This window comes from Ictalurus punctatus, chromosome 1, assembly GCF_001660625.3.
Source record: "Ictalurus punctatus breed USDA103 chromosome 1, Coco_2.0, whole genome shotgun sequence".
Lineage (NCBI taxonomy): Eukaryota > Metazoa > Chordata > Actinopteri > Siluriformes > Ictaluridae > Ictalurus > Ictalurus punctatus.
The window spans coordinates 28,941,345-28,962,177 of record NC_030416.2 but is presented as its reverse complement, the minus strand read 5'-3'; the positions used below and the strand labels follow the sequence as shown (position 1 = coordinate 28,962,177).

At 37.4% G+C, this 20,833-nt stretch overlaps 1 protein-coding gene across 1 annotated transcript in view; it reads right to left on the bottom strand.

Annotated features, from left to right (window-relative positions):
• The window catches only part of si:dkey-225n22.4 (collagen alpha-1(XXI) chain), a 58,881-nt gene extending 40,074 nt beyond the window's left edge, over positions 1 to 18,807 (bottom strand). Inside the window, exons 1-7 of the mRNA XM_017485809.3 lie at positions 18,689 to 18,807; positions 8,492 to 8,609; positions 7,667 to 8,227; positions 6,206 to 6,371; positions 2,740 to 2,965; positions 397 to 570; positions 36 to 113 (exon numbers count right to left, since the gene is read on the bottom strand). Coding sequence (XP_017341298.1) covers positions 36 to 113; positions 397 to 570; positions 2,740 to 2,965; positions 6,206 to 6,371; positions 7,667 to 8,227; positions 8,492 to 8,570 — 1,284 coding nt within the window. The 5' untranslated portion in view covers positions 8,571 to 8,609; positions 18,689 to 18,807. The remainder of the gene's footprint in view (positions 1 to 35; positions 114 to 396; positions 571 to 2,739; positions 2,966 to 6,205; positions 6,372 to 7,666; positions 8,228 to 8,491; positions 8,610 to 18,688) is intronic.
• Positions 18,808 to 20,833: the final 2,026 nt, after the last annotated feature.

Here is a 20,833-nt window from a genome sequence, read left to right as displayed (position 1 = left end):
TGTGTGACCAAATTATTACTGTAAATATCACTTACCACAGAATAAATCTCACATGCAGTTTCTCGTTCACTTTGCATTGGATCACAATACAGCCTTAGTTTTTGGATTTCCAACTAATGGAGAAAAATAAATTAGAAATATTATACTGCTTGACATCTTGTAAATGTGTATTCTCAATGGACATTTTGTAATAATTTCACTAAAACCTTCTGGAATGTTTAATATAACTAGATTTACAAACATTATTGTCATCTTCCAGACTGTATATTTACATACAGTAGGTGCTGAATGTACTGTACTACTGGGACTTGCATACAGTTGTTCTTACATACACTTGACATACAATTGAACTATTACAGTATAATCCAAACTCAGACCCAAACTCTCACTACTCACAGGAATCGTAGCATGGGCATTGTAGTGTTTGGCTATCTGAGTTTTCCCATTGATAAAAATGGGCACAACTGGCTCCAAATCCAGTTCCTGTATTAGCTGGTCATCCACAAAACAGACAACACGTGTTGGCTTGACTAGAATCTTCAGCTGGTGCCAGCGTCGATCAAAGAGTGTCTGTAATGATGAGGGAAGAGGTCAGGACTCTGAGTGGAACTGGTTGATTTATACAGGATAGCTTATAGTGGAGCTAAGGTATACAGTATAAAGTGTAGAAAATTAAGAACGACAGGTGTGATACAATGTAATATAGTATTGCTGTAGTACAAAGTCATTTGTACTAAAAGAAGCTAAATTGACAGCATGTGAGCACTGTTTTCTACAAAGTGTGAAACATGATGTGCAATACTGTGTATGTTGGGCCATTACGAATTGGTGGAATGACACAGTATGACAATTGTATGTAGCATTCCAGAGTAATCAAAGACTTAAAACTCAAGATCTATGCAAGACAACACCTACATGATTAGTATTTGTAAAGCAGTAAGTACTATATATACACATCTGGCTGCTTCAGCAAGCTCCTTACCAGGAAAAGAAAGTGAGAGTATATAATTCCTGTCTTATTCTACATATAACTATTAAGTTCAACACTGTCTACCACAGTGACACTGACAAAGTCCTGCTTATGATATCTAAGGGCAGGTACCACACCTTTTTTCCTTATTTACTTATATATCAGAATGAAACCTGTTAAAATATACATCGATGCATGATTTTTTTTTTTACATTTCTGATAAAACTGTATTAAACATGTGCTCACTTGCAGTAAAATAATGTGACATCAAGAAGTTATAAAAGTGTTTGTAATCCATAGTTCAATATCTATTATTATTATTATTATTATTATTATTATTATTATTATTATTATTTATAGACTTTAATTTCTATAATTATCATTTACAAAGGCTTGCATTTCTGCATAGACAGTTGCAAGGTTTGTATTCATTTAATGAACTAGAATTGAATTATCAGTTATGTACCAGCTGAAATTCATCCGATACAGAGGGCTTTTGTGCACTTAGCAAACATTTAACGGAAGCCCCACTTACTCAACTTGAAATTCATTTTATGAAAGACACATTGTTCATGATTAAACCGCTCATACGGATGCAGCTAAAATCCAGAGTCACACTACCATCTCTGTTCAAAATGATTGTATTGAACTTCTCTTTTCCTAAAACAACCAGGAACTACTGCACATCATGTTCCTTAAATACATTATGAAAGGCTTGTAGTGCCATGAGGAAAAGTAGCCAACTGTTTTTCCTTTTGCTGTGTGAACACTGAGGAAGGGAGGTGGAAACTCTGCTTTTCCATTAATCTTGGCTGTACTTGGCTGTGTACAAGTAAATCAGAGAAGGAACATTCACCAGCATTACAAAAGCTTATTGAGAAAGTAAAATTAACTATATGGAACAGAATCAAGAAGACTGTCATGTATAATAATGACGGCAACCAAATAAAATATATTTACAAAAAAAGTAAACATTAAAGACTGTAAAAGAAGTTAGTTTTTTTTTTAAATCGCCATTATGCATGGAAATGGAAATCCACAGCAAGCATGGAAACATGGCTTGTTTAGAGACTACAATTTCACCTGCTTTCATATTCTAAAGCTGTGTGCTTTAAGTAGGGAATAAAACACAACATTGTGTTCCTTGTATACCACACTAATTTGGGAATGATTACAATTTTTTGATTACTTAAAGAACATGCTATAAGTTTTAACAATTTATAGTTACATTCAGTGTTGTGGAATGTCCACAAAACAAGTTAGTTCCTGTTATCACTTACATTATAGCAGCTATAAACAGTTGTTCCTTTACCAGCATGTATTTTTCTCTCTCTTGAACTCAATAAAACAAAAAATGCAGTTTGTTATGTTACAGAGAATGAGAATGCAACGCCTTTTGTAATGAAAACTTTATGGTGGTGGAAAACTTCTATTGCTGGCCAAACAGAATCGAGTATTCAACAGCACCGTGGAATAAAAATAAGTTAATTAATCTTAAAAAAGATTCTGCAACAATATGAAATGGAGTTTACTGCATTACTGTGGAACATACTGTATGTCATGTGACCTAAGAGTTTAAAAGGCTTAACATATAGTAACTAGTTATTTTCTGATTTATAGCTCATTTTATACATTTGATCATTCACCTGAGCATAACTAGGTTTGTGGATTTATGTAGCTTGATTCAAAACGTGAAATAAGTCTCTGCAACAGTTGTATGCAACATGTAAAATGAAGAGTAAAGGGGGTTATAGCAGTACTTTACAAACCTGAAGGCCTTGCGCATCAAAAGTGACCACCTGTTCCCCACTTGCCATGTTGGTGGTGGTAAAGATGACAGAATTCTCCTCTCCATGTAGTGTCACAGCCACTTGGACTTCTTGATCTTTAGAAAGTACCCTCCACAGGTCAAACTTTTCCCTGCTTGCAGTGCCTTTAAGCTGCAGAGTTGCCACAAACACATAGGATGGTGGAAGACCCTCTGGAAAGATCTCCCTGTTAAACAATGTCAAATATTAATTATAATGAAAACATAAATAAAGATAGCATTACTATATGTGGATTGCTGCTTTGAGAAAATGGCCATTGTAAAAAGCGCTATACAAATAAATTTCATTGAATAAAAATGATCTCTTGTATGATTTTATCTACAAGCGATTGTATATGTACACTACCAGTCAAAAGATTGGAGACCCCTGTTCACTGAAAGATTTTATTAATTTTTACTATTTTAGAATAATATGGTGGATCAAAGCTAATTTTATGTTTGATTTCTTAACAGATGGTGGTGCAGTGCATAGCATTTCTGTCTCACATGTCCAGGATCCAGGCTTCAAGCTTGAGCTTGAGCTCCAGCATGTCCACATGGGTTTCCTCCAGGTTCCTCTCACTGTCCAAAAATATGCAGGTAGGTGGACTGCTACTCTAAATTGCCCCTAGATTTGAATGAGTGTGTGAATGGTGCCCTGCAATGGATTGGTATCCCAACCAGGGTGATTATGTCACCTTGCACCTACATTGAATGGGTGTAATCAGTTACTGAAGATTTTCTGTTTTCCTGATTAAGCTTTACACACTTGGCATCTTCTCAACCAGTTTCATAAGGGACCCACCCAGGATAAATTTACCAAAATGGCCAAGAATGTCTTGGCTTCGCTACCAAGTTGTAAATGAAAGCTTGCTTGTTTGAGGAAACTTTTATTTAAGCAAAACTAGTCATTAAAATTGCATTTCAATTAAAAAATAAATCAGTATATGGCATTAACATTACTATTTGTTACTATTACTATACTGTTTGTCTGTCGAATTTCTACCATATGCCTTTATCAAAATGTATTTAAGACAATGTAAACTAGATACTACTGAACAGTTTTTTTGTTTGTTTGTTTGTTTTTTTTTACAATCACTAGGACCCTTTTCTCAATACCTACATCACGTTTTCAAAACTCTTGACACAGTGAGCACAACAGCAGTCTATGTGGGCTAAACTGTAGATAATATTTCATTGCTTTGGCACAAAATGCATTTAATGACTACATCATTCAAATGACATGAATTCTTTTCCCACTTAAACACAACCATCAGCAAAACTCTATTCACCTACAGGCCAACTGGCACATATTTACATACTCTTTTCAAAACTGTTAAACTTTACTTCAAAACCTAACACAAAACTGAATAAAACACCAATTTGCTACATTTGTACAGTAATACTGTATTGAAATATATTCCAAAACTAAAAAAAAATAAATAAATAAAAAATGAAGTACTATCAAAACTACTAGCCCAATCACAGCTGCTCCCCATTGTAGCTGAACACCTACCAAGGTGTTAGTCTTTCAAATTCATCTATACAAAAGGGGACATTTTAGGAATGAAATGTATGAAGTGTTTTAGTTGTTTTAGTGCATATTGGGTCTGAAATTAACTGCTGTGTCAAGTTGAAAGTTGGTTAGGAGAACTGTGTGAAGAGTTTTAAAAAAGTGACCGAAGTACTGAGAAATGGGTCATAGCGATTGTAAAAAAAAAAATTGTAAATGTAGTTTTTTTTGACTGGTAGTGTACATATTTACATGTATTTATATGTAATGTACTTTGCTATATACATATATGTGAGAAGAACATGCATAATAAAGATATACAGCATACAGTATATTCAATGGGCGAAATAAATATTGGACGCATCAACATTTTTTTCAGTAAATATATTTATAATCAGGCTCTTCACATGAAATTTTCACCAGACATCAGTATTAACTCAATAAATCTGGAAATATATAGAATTCACAACATTAAAGTCCATAAATAAAGTTATGTGTAATAAAGTGGAATGACACAGGGAAAAAAAGTATAACTGAAATTTATTTAATACTTAGCGGAGAAGCCTTTGTTTGCAATGACAGCTTCAAGACACTTCCTGTATGAAGAAATTAATCGGCCGCAGTAATCAGGTGTGATTTTGGCCCATTCTTCTAAACATGTTGTCTTTAAATCTTGTTCAATTGGATTCAAGTCAGGTGATTGACTTGGCCATTCTCATGCCTTGATTTTCTTTCTCTGAAACCAATGGAGAGTTTCCTTTTCTGTATGCTTTGGATCGTTGTCCTGCTGGAAGGTCCACCCACGTCTCATCTTCATCATCCTGGTGGATGGCAGCAGATTCCTCTCTAGAATCTCCTGGTAAAGGGCTCCATTCATCGTTCCTTCAATTATCTGAAGTCTGCCAGTCCCATGCGATGAAAAACAGACCCACACCATGATGCTTCCACCTCCAAACTTCACTGTTGGTATAGTGTTTTGAGGGAGATGAGCAGTGCCATTTCTTCTCCAAACATGGTGTGTAGTATGACAGCCAAAAATTCAAATTTGCTCTCGGCTGAGCAGACTACACTCTCCCAGTATTTCATGGGCTTGTCCAAATAAGTTGTAGCAAACTGTAAACAAGCTTTGGGTTGATGATGGAGTGATGTTGCTTCCACTTGTGGATAATGGCCCCAATAGTGCTTACTGGAAGATTCTGAAGTTTTGAAATACTTCTGTATCTGCTTCCATCAATATGTTTTGCAACAATAAAGTTCTGAAGGTCTTGGGAGAGCTCTTTGCTTTTACCCATCATAGATGTTTCTTGTGTGACACCTTGGTAACAACTTGGTAACAAAAAGTCTTTTTATAGACTATCAATTTACTAACCCCTCTGATATTAATTTGCACAGATAGGTATTAATTTGCACAGGTATACTTACTTACAGATTTCAGCTGGTTCCTTGCCTTACCTTGGAGAACTGCTTTTTCTTAGCATGTTCAACACTTTTTTCCTGTGTCATTCTACTTTATTACACAACTTTATTTATGGACTTTAATGCTGTGAATTGTTATATTTCCAGATTTCTTGGGTTAATACAGATGTCTGCCGAAAATTTCATGTGAATAGATATATATTTACTGAAAAAAAGGTTGATGCATCCAATACTTATTTCCCCCACATACATAGTCACAAATTAGAAGATTTAGGATGCACAACTGTATACTTTACTGCTCCTTTCCATGTGAAATCAGCCATCCGACAATGTTGCATAAATGGTTTGATAAGATAATTATTCACCTGATTAATTCACCTGATTTGACACCTGTGTAAGTCATCACCTTCCCAAGTGACTAGATCACTGAATAGATATTGACAGAAGAGACCTATCAGGCAAGACATGGCACTATTACAGTATAGCTACACCCTCTTACTTTGTGTCCTCAGTAATGTCCACCCCTTTATCCAGGAAGTAGGCTGTTTCTGACAGCAAAGAGCCCTGTATCTTCTTGGCTTTCTGATGAATTTTCATCCCGAGTATCAGCTCAAAGCCCTTCTCATCTCGAGAGGCCACAGGGATACGTGTGGGACAAACAGATTCTGCAGAACACCATAGGGAAATGTGTTTTATAATCGTCCTTATGACAGCCATCCTCTGCATGCCTTCTTGGTACCTAATGATCAAACCATTATCTCTTATAGCACAGAACTATTGAATTCCTGAATCTGATAGGTCAGAAGATGGTAACTTCTATTTTTTTTTAATAACAGCAGAGTAATTCAGTAATTCAGCTGCAATTATGGTAACAACTTATATAAGGTAAGGAGATACTGTATAAGGAGATGTTTATTCAGAATTTATGGAAGAAGAAGCAGTCAAAGGTTAAGCTGCTCCTTGAGGCTTTTAGATATCTTGAGGATGGAGACTTTTCAGTTTCACTGTAACATGACAAGCTGCATTTTTTTGGTCTTATTAACTTCTAGAGAGAAGCAATGAGGCTGGAAGGGAACCACTGTTTATAGCTATTATACCGTAACATAAATGATAACAGGAACATTTTTTGTTCCACCACATGTGGTCTTTAATGTGGTGTTTGTTCCACCACATTAAACATAACTATAATGTGTCATGTTTAATACATAAAAAGTGTTAGTACTGCCAAATTGCTGTGGTATACGAGGTATATTCAGAAAGACAATTAAAACGTCCCTTCTACATGGAGCTTCCAGTAAGTTTAATTTTTTATATTCATCCCAGAGCAGTCTTGGAATTAAAAAATGCATAGCAAAGAGAAAAGGGTTGTAATTTGTTCATCACTGGGAACCCTTTAAGGTTTTATGTAGAAGTTGAAAATGTAGGGTTTCGATTTCAAATAGGGTTTCAAGTACAACCACTACAGGAAGCTGAGAATCCTTAAGGAACCCAATTTTCTAAGAGTGTGCTCTAAAGCATTAAGACACCTTAAAGATATATTTGGGGATTTTGGAGGAAATGTATTGAAGGTAGTGATTTTAAAGCTTAAAATATAAACAAAGTTCCCCCTTTCAGTGTTCCCAAAGCCATGCCCTATACTGCCCAGGCTAGAATCTCTGAATCCTAGTGGAAGTGTTAGCATTCTGAATTGAAAGGCAACTGGCAAATAGAGTTATATATGGTGTGACTGGTTGAATTTTATGGTCCTCAGTTTTTGTGTTTTCTACTGTTCAACAGTTTCTCTCTGAGCTGTTACAAAGATAGTTTACTGACATATGCTGAATTGTGAAGAGAACTTCACCAAATATTAGTAAAGGTTTTCTGACCTGAATTTAAGATAAAAGACCTGAACACACCCTCACACTTTCTATGCAAGCCTCATATAACATTTCACTAGTTTTCTGTCATTACCAGGCCTCACCTTCACAAAGCTTTTGTTCCATTGAGTCTCGTATGCGATCGATGGTGGTGTAGTCCTGTGCATACAGCACGTAGTAGCTGGATGGTGTGTTAGCGATGGCAATCAGCTCTGAGGTGGTGATCTCTGAGCCCACTCCCACTGCAAATACAGTGATTCCCTGTGCTCGAGCCTCTATACTAGCATCCACCACATCATCCTGAGATTTCCCATCAGTCACCACTATGGCAATGCGATTCCTACTGGTATCACTGCGCTTTGAGGAAGCAAACACGTGATCAACTGCAAACTTGATGGCACGCCCTGTCTGTGTGTTTCCTCCCATGTAACGGATGGCCTGGATAGCTTCAATGAGCTCTTGGACAGTTTGATGAGCGCCAAGCGGAATCTCTAGCCGAGGAGTGTCACTGAACTGCACTACAGCCACCTGGGAGTAATGGGGGCCTACATCAAAGCCACTGGTGATGTTGACAAGCCAGCGCTTGGCAGTATCAAAGTCCTTGTAGCCCACACTCCAGGACCCATCAATGATGTACACAAGATCATTCGCAGCTGTACTGCAACCTACACAACATCAGATTTGAGGAGGATGAGTTTTCTTCACCGTGACTAGTATATTTAGAAGGGCAGTGGGTAAATGGCACTGAGTCTTTTCAGATCTTTTAAGATTCCTAATGAACATGAGTCTAAAATTGAAAGGGGGGCTATAAACACATGATAAAAGACTCATAACCACCTATATATTCACACTTAACATTAGAAACATATTTTATTTACAAATACACATTATTCTGTTAATATTGGAAAATAGACAGAGTTAATGCATACCCGCTCGAATATCCTCCTTTTCTGTGGAATGTATGCATGTAAAGAGCATCAGCATTGACAGCAACCTTAATATTAACATCTTTAAAAGTGCCTTCCACCAATTTCAGATTTCACTTTCCTGCAAAAACAATATTTATGGAAAACATATTAAAATATTGTAAAAGTAGAAAGCTGGTGAGTGCAACATGGAAACATGAGTCGTGACACGTCTCAGTGTGTTGGCTAGGCAATGGATAATCATGTTTACGAGTATGTACGGTATATGGTCAAATATTTGTAGCACCTGACCATCACACTCATATGTGCTTGTTGAACATCCCATTGCAGATTTAGTCCTCCTCTTTGCAATTTTAATAACCTCCATTCTTCTGGCAAGGCTTTCCACTAAATTTTGGAGTGTGGCTGTCGAGATTTGTGTTCATTCAGCCACAAGAGCATTAGTGAGATCAGGCACTGATGTTGTATGAGGAGGTCTGGGGTGCAGTCTGTGTTCCAGTTCATCCCAGAGGTGTTCAGTGGGGTTGAGGTCAGGGCTCTGTGCAGGACACGAGTTCTTCCCCACAATAGATCACAACCTTGGCACACTATGTCTTCATGGACCTTGCTTTGTGCACATGGTCATTGTCATGATGAAACATGTTTGCACCTCTTAGTCCCAGTGAAGGGAAGTCTTAATGCTACAGCATACAAAGATATTCTAGACAATTGTGTGCTTCAAACCGTATGGTGAAGAACCACATATGGGTGTGATGGTCAGGTGTCCATATAGTGGATATATAGTGTACATATATAGTATACTCAAAATTGCAGACCTTTTCTGCTTCATTTGGATGCAACTATCTAATTTAACAAGTATTATTCATTAATTCATTCATCATCAGTAAGTGCTTTATCCTGGTCAGGGTTAAGGTGGATCCGGTGCTTATCCTGGGAATACTGGGTGCAAGACAGGAACACCCCCTACTTGAGACTCCAGTTTAGCAAGCATTACTTACATAACGATACACTCTTTTAAAATTATTCTACTTCAGACTGAGATCCACCTCTCTACATACCTTCATCTTTCTCATACATTTATAGATAAATCTAGATTCCCTGTAGGTTCTTTGGTTTGTCACTCTGGAGGAATTCTTTTTTTTCTAAGCATAAAGCAGTAAATAGTTGGTCAACCACAAACTCTGGCATGTCAGTCACCTACTGCTTTTCTAGTTTTACAGTTACAACCCCAGCCACAGACCAGACCAGTAACATGCTTTATTTACACAAGCACTTTAAGAGGGCCATTTAAGATGAATTACAGTTGAGCACAGAAAACTGGTTAGAAGCAATACATTCTCTCACACATCCATCATTCCACAAGAACATAGTGTAGAACAAAGAAAACAGCAATGCAGGTGTTAACAACATGACCTGAGAGGACATTCATGCCAACTCTGGTAACCACTCATGCTACAGTTTAATGCCACATAAAGTGTGACAACTGTTAAATACCTAATAATTCTGCTCTGACACCAAGGAATGAAGCCTGTGTTAGTATAGAGCATGAACAACAAACTGAGAACTAGACAGGGCGCAAGCATGTACAGCAACAATTTGGCAGCATCATGTAGTTTTAACATTGTTTGTTACATTTTAACTCTTCTCTGAAGACTCCCTACTGAAGACTGAGCTCCAGACATGCACATCTTCCCCATACACATCTGTACAGTACAGAATCAAACTTTAGTATTCACATCTTTCCTCTCTCCTTATTAGCATGACACTTTAAAATAAAATCTTCCACATGAATCCATGAAACTCAATCAAACATAGCACGTAATGGACACAGTGGCTCTTATTTGTCTAAATTTTCATAGCAACAAGTGTACATTTGGTATGATGCACAAGCAAACCTGCATCTGCTTCTTGAAATTTCCACATGACATCAAAACAAGCAGCGATTTCAAGAATTCAAGAATCAGATTCAGCTACGCATATGTAAGCTTCTCCTCACTAATCCCTTAATCACATGTCACCCCAATATAAATCTCATACACATCTAATTTACATGAAACACACCCTAATATTCTGTATAGATATTGCCAAGAACATTTGCTTCATATCTCCAAGGTTGGGGCTTGATTCCCACCTGTGCTTCGAGGGTTTCTTCTGGGTATTCTGCTTTGGTCACCCAGTCAAAAGACATGCATTGTAGGCTGATTGCCATTTCCAAATTGTCCAATGGGTGTGGGAGTGTGTGTGCAATGGTATCCTGTGATGGGTTGGCACCCTGTCCAGGGTGTCCCCACACCTTGTGTCCCGAGTCTCACGGGATAGATTCCAGGCTCCGTGTGACCCTGTGTAGGATAATCAGCACAGAAAATGGATGGACGGATGGATGTTGCCACAGTGCTATTTGTTTAAAGGACCAACCTAGAGTAACCTAGAACATCTGACATTGTACTGATCAATCCTCAATCACAACTAGTCATTCGCATCCATCTTTCCATTTCATTAAGCACTCTGTCAACCCAGCCTCCGGCCAGGCATGGGCTGGACAGCTGAATATGCAACTGGAATAAGACATTAGCTCGGGCCTTCATCAGACTTGTGACTGTGGTTGGTGACTGTTTGTTTTCATTATCCATGTAGTAATGTTATGCCTACTTTTCTCACTTCCTTTTCTGAGCTTTTCCTGTTAATATTGCATTTGTGAATGAAGTTGAAATGCCATTTTAAATGCCGTTTCACCTCAATATTACTAAGCCAGTAATTGTTAATGTTTATAATCTACAGTGTGCCTCCATGGCTATTAAAACCATCTTTTTGAAATACCGTTAGCTAGTCTTATTACTTAGACAATATATTATCAGGCCTATACCCACTGGCAATAAAACTGAATGACCAGAGGGAGGGATATCAAAAGTAGAGGCAGGGAAATCCCACAGGCAATTCACACCCAGGCTATTGCAATAGTGAATTAAAAAAAAAAAAAAAAAAAATGTACAGGAAAACATTCAGCAGCTACATTTATCCAAAATCCATGGAAAGAAGTACCAATTTTAACTGATTTGCTGACTATAATGGTATCATGTAGAAAATTATGGAAGTGTAATCTGGCTAAAATCAGGTAGAAAACTGAACCTCTTTCGAACCTCATCAACCAGAAGTTATGTAAACTCTTTATCTAAGTTTTTATTCATATAAGAACTCAATCAGCTGGCTTGATCTGAAGATCTATAATTGAAGAATTATGTATAACCAAAGACATGACAATCTTATCCTGAATCCCCAGCATGTCCAGTCCTTAGGTGCTGGAGTCAAATAATGCTGAGCCTCATAAAATATCCTACACACTTGTGACAGAGGAGGTGCTGGAAGCCTATGCTAAAAGGGTACAACAGAGGCTGATTTAAATAAACAAATCCTTAACTCTAATAAATGAAACACTCAGAAGCGGACTACCACAGTGAACTAGATCACATCTGGTGCTGATATGAGACTTGTAGTGTCATATCAGAAAACATATGCTTACATCATAGAATCTTTGAATAACCCGGGTGTATCTGTAGCTGTGCTTCAGAAATGCATCTGTTACAAATTGAAGAACAAATGAGCTAATAAAGGTCCACATCTGTGCATCATGATTCACATTTACAAATCTTAGAACGACTACTATAATATATATATATATATATATATATATATATATATATATATATATATATATATATATATATATATATATATATATATATATACACACACACACACACACTCACACCAATCAGCCATAACATTAAAACCACTGACAGGTGACGTGAACAACACCGATTATCTTGTTACAATGGCGCTTGGCAAGGGATGGGATATATTAGGCAGCAAGTGTATACCTTGCCTATATCATATTACAAGTGCCCTGGCTAATTTTTGTTAATATTATTTTCTAAATCTTGTTAGAACGTATTCAATAGTTCAAACTGATCATTAAAATTGCTGCTGTGTGTGTGTGTGTGTGTGTGTGTGTGTGTGTGTGTGTGTGTGTGCTCCAGGTCCTGCACCAATTGACTGTGTCATGACAGATGAGAACAGTAAGATTTGAGAGGCACAAGGATGTGCAGAGGGTGAGTGTACACTGCAGCCAAGTGTACTAGTGTACAACCTTGTGGAAAGTTTCCTCACAGCAGAAAACATCTGGGTTATGGTGTGTGTGTGTGTGTGTGTGTGTGTGTGTGTGTGTGTGTGTGTGTGTGTGTGTGTGTGTGTGTGTGTGTGTGTGTGTGTGTGTGTGTGTAGGCTGTGGCTGAGATGAATGGAAAGGAGCTGAACGTTAAGCAGGTGTACGTGGGCTGAGAGCAGACTAAAGCAGAGAGAGAGACCAAACTCAATCACAAGTTTGAGCAGGTAAACATACAGAGAAAGAAAGAGAGAGAGAGAGAAGGGTTGCTGACTCTGTATTCTGTGCTGTAGGGTCTGAACCTGTACGTGAAGAACCTTGAGGAAGGAGTAGATGTGAGGACGGTGACATGAGTGTGGCTCAGTGCAAAGAGGAATACCAGGTTTGCCTTGCCCATCACAAAATGCAGATGATGGGAAGCGTGCAATGTTACCATACAGAACCAACATCTACCAACCTTTACCACCTCCCTGCTACATTGTGGTCACAATTACTCAATTATCACAATTATTCAATATTGCAGTTTAAGGGGTCCCTGGCTGCAAAAACTTTTAGCAACCCCTCTAGCTACCCAAAGTTACAATAGCTGGATAACATATATAACTGCCACCTGTGATTCTGATCTGAGAGAAACAAGATAAAATAAAGTGGGTTAACGGCTCTGTGTGTGTGTGTGTGTGTGTGTGTGTGTGTGTGTGTGTGTGTGTGTGTGTGTGTGTGTGTGTGTGTGTGTGTGCGTTACAGGCTCAGAATCTGGCTGCCTATTACACATCCAGCAAATAGTTGAGCCCCACCTGGATCTGGGCTGTGCAGGCCATCCAGCCGCAAAGTGAGTCACAACTCTCTGATTGTATATCAGTGTTACATTTGTTACAAAGTGTGTGCTCCAGTCTCTCCACAGCTGCATCACAAACCACATACTAGTGTACTAAATAGTTTCTTAGCTTGCTAGGTCAGGTTTTGGCACCTAGACACTCTGACTGAATCCTGCCTGTTTGGCTACAACCCAGAGTGAATGCTAGCATACATACAGTGTGTCAAGGCAGATATAAACTAGGTAGATACCACTTAGCAATCAATGTTATCTTACAAATTAGATAGCTGTTTATCTGACCATATATATATATATAAGATATATATATATATATATATCTTTGTTTGGTGCTTTCACACACACGCACACAATATTCTGCAAGCTTAACTGTACAATATATGTTTTAGTTTATGAATTTAATTTATTTTTGAAAATATACACTCATTTCAAATCTGATGACTGCAACACAATCCAAAAAGGTTAGGACAGTTGACGGTTTACCACTGTGTAACATCACCTATTCTTTTAACAATACTTATTAAGTGTTTGGGAGCTGAAGACACCAACTGGTTAAGTTTAGCAAGCAGAATTTTCCCCCATTCATCCATTATGCATTTCTCTAGCCTTAGGCTTTAAACGCCTGGAGATTTGACTGGATTCCTTGAATCTTTTAATTATATTGTGCACTGTAGAAGGTGAAATGTCCAAAATCCTACCGATTTGTCTTTGGGGAATGTTGTTCTCAAAGTGTTGGATTATTCGCTGACGCATCTGTTGGCAGATTGGCGAGCCTCGACCTATCCTTGAAGGAGGCTCCTTATATACTATGATTAGATGATTGCCTCACCTGTTTCACAACACCTTCTTATTTCAACTTGTCACATCGCTATTAGTCCTAAATTACCTCTGTCCCAACTTTTTTAGAAGGTGTTGCATGCATCAATTTCAAAATAAATGTACCCTTTCTTTACAAGTCAAAGTACATTTACACATCACTCCTCTTTGTTTTTATTAGCATTTTCCATACTGTCCCAACTTTTTCGGAATTGGGGTTGTAAGATTGAAAGAAAAACTTGTAAATTGTAAATGTATTAACTCAAGAATATTAACATCTTAAATATTAATTAAAAATAATATTAATAATTGTGGTTTATATGCATGAAAGGGTGAAATTTAAATGTCTGTGAGGAATTTTTTCCTGAAGACCAACAACATATTAATGCCACGGAGTCAAAACTTCATTTTGTTAAGGACATTAAGCTGTAAATGGGGGAGTTAAATAAAGAACAAAGGTCCAGCTTTTGAAGGATTTTGAACAGTAACTACTCTACTCCAGCCAGGCACAATCTCATTGACATTGCTTGACTCCATGATTGTTGACGCTTTGTCAGGAAAAAGGCAAATATTCTTGAGAATACAGTATAATGAGAATGACCTCTTGAATAGACCGTAAGCACCTTAGTTATCTCAGAAATCTGAACTGATCTCATATCTAAATGCACAAAAAAAAAATGGATCATCATTAACCTTAAATCTTAGCACGACCTTGTTTGTTGGATAAATTAAATCAACACTTTTAAATAATATAGGTCATTTTTGTTTAGCTGGTGGTGTAAATGCAGCTCATGGACAAATGTCAACTGGACTACAATTTCTCTATTAACGTACACCGATCAGCCACAGCATTAAAACCACTGACAAGTGACGTGAATAACATTGATTCAAGTGTAAGGATCTGAGCGACTTTTACAAGGGCCAAATTGTGATGGCTAGGGTTAGGGTCTTGTGGGGTGTTCCCGGTATGTAGTGGTTAGTACCTACCAAAAGTGGTCCAAGGAAAGACAACCGATAAACCGGTGACAGGATCATGGGCACCCAAGGTTCAGTGAACGCTAGCCTGTCTGTTCCAATCCCATCGAAGAGCTACTGTAGCACATACTGCTGAAAAAGTTCATGCTGGCTATGATAGAAAGGTGTCAGAACACACAGCGCATCACAGCTTGCTGTGTATGGGGCTGTGTAGCCACCGACCGGTCAGAGTGCCCACCCCTGTCCACCACCGAAAGCACCTACAATGGGCACATGACCATCAGAACTGGACCATGGAGCAATGGAAGAAGGTGGGCTGGTCTGATGAATCACATGTTCTTTTACAATCATGTGGATTGTCAGGTGCGTGTGCGTTGCTTACCTGGGGAAGAAATGGCACTAGGGTGCACTATGGGAAGAAGGCAAGCTGACAGAGGCAGTGTGATGCTCTGGGCAATGTTCTGCTGGGGAACCTTGGGTCCTGGCATTCATGTGGATGTTACTTTGACACATACCACCTACCTAAACATTGTTGTAGACCAAGTACATACCTTCATGGGAACAGTATTCTCTAATGGCAGTTGCCTCTTTCAGCAGGATAATGTGCCCTGCCATTTGGGTCTTCAGTACTTATGAGTCATAAACCTTACACAGATGAGATCATGCTAATTATTCAACACTATCTACCATTCCCTGTTAAATACTTAACCATTTTGGGTGAAGTAATCCTTAAATACATTCATCTGGTTGAAATTAGACTCACTATAGCAACATTCATCAAATAACAAATAAACTAAACAGTCGCTTTGTCTTTTTCTTGTGATCGTGACTGAATGAGAGGTGCATTTGTCTACAGCTGGTGAACATGTGGAGTGTGCCATGCCTTGCCCTTTTCTTTTTTTGCTCCTGGTCCCACCCGCTGATGGGCTTCTCCACTGGGAGATAACTTGTGTAGTGCTGATATTTCTCTATACCAGATGTGCTGTGGTATGGCAAAGGCTCCTATAGAATGTGCATGGGTATTTTGTTTTGAATTGTTTCCCTTTGGTTAGGGTTTTTTTTTTTAGACAACTGAAAATAGTCTAAACGGTTCTGAGTGATTTTTTTACATATGTTTCCTACAATTATATTGCATATCATCAAACCTGAAAAAAATAAATAAAGTGACCTATAAAAACTTCATAAAGTGGGCTATATGATTCTGAGATGCATTGAGATGTATAGACAATTGTTTTTTAAGTGAAATTAGTCAAAATTGAATCAACTTGTAAGGTGCCTCAAAATTCCCACCTGCACTGTTTAATTAATTTTCATCTGTCCACATTATCAAACACACTTGAAGAACATGAGTCATTGTCTTACTAAAGAGGCCACACCAACCCATTTCAATCCTAATGAAGAATTTGTATTGCAGGCCACTGAGCATAACATGTATGTTACTCTTCTGTGACAACATACAAACTCTCTTCGGTAGGAGCTCATTTATACAATAGACAGCAAACAAATGGTGAACAGGTTCACCTCTACCCTTGTTTGAACATGTAGGAGCAACTCTGTTTGATTCTCAAATGCGAGTGAAATTACACAGATAGTTAGTTGTTAGTTGGCTGCAACTTTGAACCTTATCTCCTTCTGCTCAGATAGAAAGCAGGGAGAAAGGAGGTCAGTCATGCTACAGCTCAGATCAGATAATCTCACCTGTTCCACCAGCCAAGGCTTTTTTTATTATTAAATAAAATAAAGCTTTGTGAATTACAGGCAGTAAAGAAAAAGTAAACAAACTGCACTTTTGGAAAACAAATCTAGTGAATCAAGTAATAAAACACAAATTGTCTAAGTAAAATGTGTTATTCAAAAATGTCCATAATGGCAAATATACTAAACCATAAACCAGAAGCAGTGTACTGTAATAGGCAAAGCAATAATACAAGTATATATAAATAAAGGCCAGATTTCATTTATCTGAACTTGCTTATTCAATCCATTGTTATATTATAGTGTAGATCACTTTTAAAGCATTCTTGCAACTTGACCTTTATATGAACACTGGATGTGGATGGCAAACTGTATTTATCTTTAAAATGCAGGCCAAAACCCTTTCCATGTAAGCAATAAGGCACATATTTCCCACACAGTTTGCACTGAAAAAGACAGGCTACTATTTTAGAGTTGCTCCTTTGAATGGGACAAAGTCCAAATTCAGAGGAGTTAGTGAAAGTTAAATGTATTTGTCAGAATAATGTTAATGCTTGAAACCATATGAAAACTAACTACTAACTATAAACATGCTGTATTCAACAGTATAGTCAAATGTCTCAATTTATACCAGTGCACAGTTCAAACGAATCAAAAAGAGAAACATATATGAATTTGCTAAGAGCAATCCTGAGTTACCTTATACCTTTACAGATTCCCGAAACTGGGTATGGAGAACCTCCTGACCTGTATGTTTTAGTCTGTACCTTACTCAAATACACACAATTCCACTCGGGAAGGGCTGTTAATTAGCTGATTAGTTGATAGATAGATAGATAGATAGATAGATAGATAGATAGATAGATAGATAGATAGTTGCTAGAGAAGGGAAAACACTCAAATGTGCAGGACAGGGGCTACACCAGGACTTCAGGACTTATGAAGCAGTGAATCACCTATCTGCCCAATAGAGGGCGTTACAATCATCCATCCATCTTCAACCGCTTACCCCTTTTCAGGGTCGCTGGGGAACCTGGAGCCTATCCCAGGGAGCATCGAGCACAAGGCGGGGTACACCCTGGACAGGGTGCCAGTCCTTCTCAGGGCACACAATCACAAACACATTCACACACTACGGACATTTTAGACACGCCAATCAGCCTACCATGTATGTCTTTGGACTGGGGGAGGAAACCGGAGTATCCGGATGAAACCCCCGCAGCACGGGGAGAACATGCAAACTCCGCACACACAGAGCGGTGTGCCACTAAACCACTAAGCCACCGTGCGCCCCGTTACAAGTCACTATCTACCCGATATTCACCAACATCTGCTTGTATGAGCATAAAAATTCCTATCTCTTGGAATTTATATTATATTATATTATATTATATTATATTATATTATATTATATTATATTATATTATATAGAAAAGGCTTTCAAAAATAAGTGTCAGTAATAATAATAATAATAATAATAATAATAATACCTTAAGAGAGCTAGCATTTGTTGAAATTTTATATTTTGATGTAAAATTGTTAGGGGACTTTTAAGACATTTGAAACCCTGCTGTAAACTCTGTAAAAGAATAATCTACTAAAGAAAGCCATTAGTAATGGGAATGACAATCAATCAATGAGTTACCTATAATCCAAGCTCCAGTCCCACACTTAACACAGAAAAACCATATGCAATATTCATGCAAGATTTAAGAACACTTACCTTCTCGCATTGACAAGCTTCTATAAACTGCTGGAGTGATTCATTTCAAAACAGTAGCACAGTGTTGTTCCTCTACACGGTGCAGTTCCGCGCGCTGTCGCTGGAGGAGGCCATGTCTCTGCTGCACGCACGCTCTTATCCTGCCGCCGAGTGCTACGTCATCAGCACTCTCCAGGCTGCACACTCCTCTTAGCTCTGCAGTGCTGAAGTGTTGGAGTATTGGATCTGTTTGGTGCTGTACTCTAATAGTCCAAGTCATTTTCCTTTGTATGCAATATAAGATATTAAAATGTAGTCATAATAAAATAATAACAATAACAGCAATAATAATAATAATAATAATAATAATAATAATAATAATAATAATAATAATAATAATAATAATGATGATGACAATAATAATAATAATAATAATAATAATAATAATAATAATAATGACAATAATAATAATAATAATAATAATAATAATAATAATACATGTTTTATTTATGAAGTACCTTTTCCAAGCCCAAGGTCGCTGTACAAGGAAATAATACATAAACACATCATCAAACATAAATAAACGCATCATACAGCACATACATACATATACACATACATACATATACATAGTAACTAAACAGCAAAACTCTATACAGAGGAGGACTGGAAATATAGTAAGAAAAGATAGGTTTTTAGTTGTGAATTGAATGAGGATATGGTAGAGGTGTCATGAAGAGTGAGTGGAAGAGAATTCCAGAGTTTCTGAGCCACAGCACTGAATGATCTCCCACCCATTGATGAAATACGAAAACGAGGTAAGCAGTTTTAAGTCAGATGACCGAAGAGAGCGAAGAGATGAATAGTAGTGTTGTATTTCAGATAAATGATGGGGAGCAAGTCCATGAAGACAGTAAAAAGTTAACAAGAGAATTTTATACTGAATGCGGACAGAAACAGGTGACCAATGTAGATTACAGAGCAAGGAGGTAATGTGATATGTGATCAGATTTCTTGACTTGATTGATGACTCTGGCATAGTAATAATAATAATAATAATAATAATAATAATAATAATAATAATAATAATAGGTAGTAGTAGTGGTAGAGGTAATTTGTTCATTTTCAGTAACCACTTCATCCTTCTCAAGGTTACTTATGGAACCCAGGAACACTGATGAATGGGATGCCAGCACACACATTCACACACACAGTCACAACCAGGGGCAGAATGAGTGTGTGAATGCATGTAGAGTGACCAATCCACTTACATGCGTACAGTATTTGTCATAATTAAATCTGCAGTGGGACTCCAAAAAAGAATACGTTATAAATACATCATCAACCTTAATCACATCATGTAAAAAAAAAGTTATTCCCACACAGAGTCTTCTTTAAGACTTGGTTTACTGAGTGTAGGTTTGTTTACAGAACAGTGGAGTGCCTTCTCAATCACGCAAAAGTGAAGACGTCTAACAAGTCTTCTTTCTTTCTAAAGATGTTCACATGTGGATAAGAATGTAGAAATGTTAGTGGTGTCTAAAAATCTATTAAAATACACAAAAAGCAATGCTGAACAATAATTAGGCTTTTCATCATTGTGCATTTTAGAGCCACTATGAGGATGAATTCATTCTAGACATTTTGGAAATTCTTAACATACTTTTACAATTTCATATGAACTAAAATTCCTTAATAGTCTGAACTGCATTTCCAATAAACACAGCCCCTAAAGACTAATCTTTCATACTTTGGTATAACATGGTATTAATTATAATTTCATTTTAAAACTAACAAGGTCTTGACTCATGGTATCTACAGTAAGTTTTAGTGACTTTATACTGCCCCCTAAAGGTACATGATACAACTCAAACAGTCTGATCCCAAGAACTATCAATCAACCAAGAACTGATTTTTATTTAGCTTCAGAAGCAACTGGCTTCTCTCCAGTATGCAATCACATTTGACTCTTTAGTCCAGGATCTGAAGTAAGAGGTTTACTACAAATTGTGCTGCAGAATAGTGTTTTGTTTCTTACTATTTTTAGGAGCAGGCATCAATCTGGTGTCTGCATTCTGTGGGAATTCTACATTGATATGTCTGACATGTGGGATTTTTACTGCATCCTTAATTCTTTTTTTCTTACTTCCAGAGTTGTGCATGAAG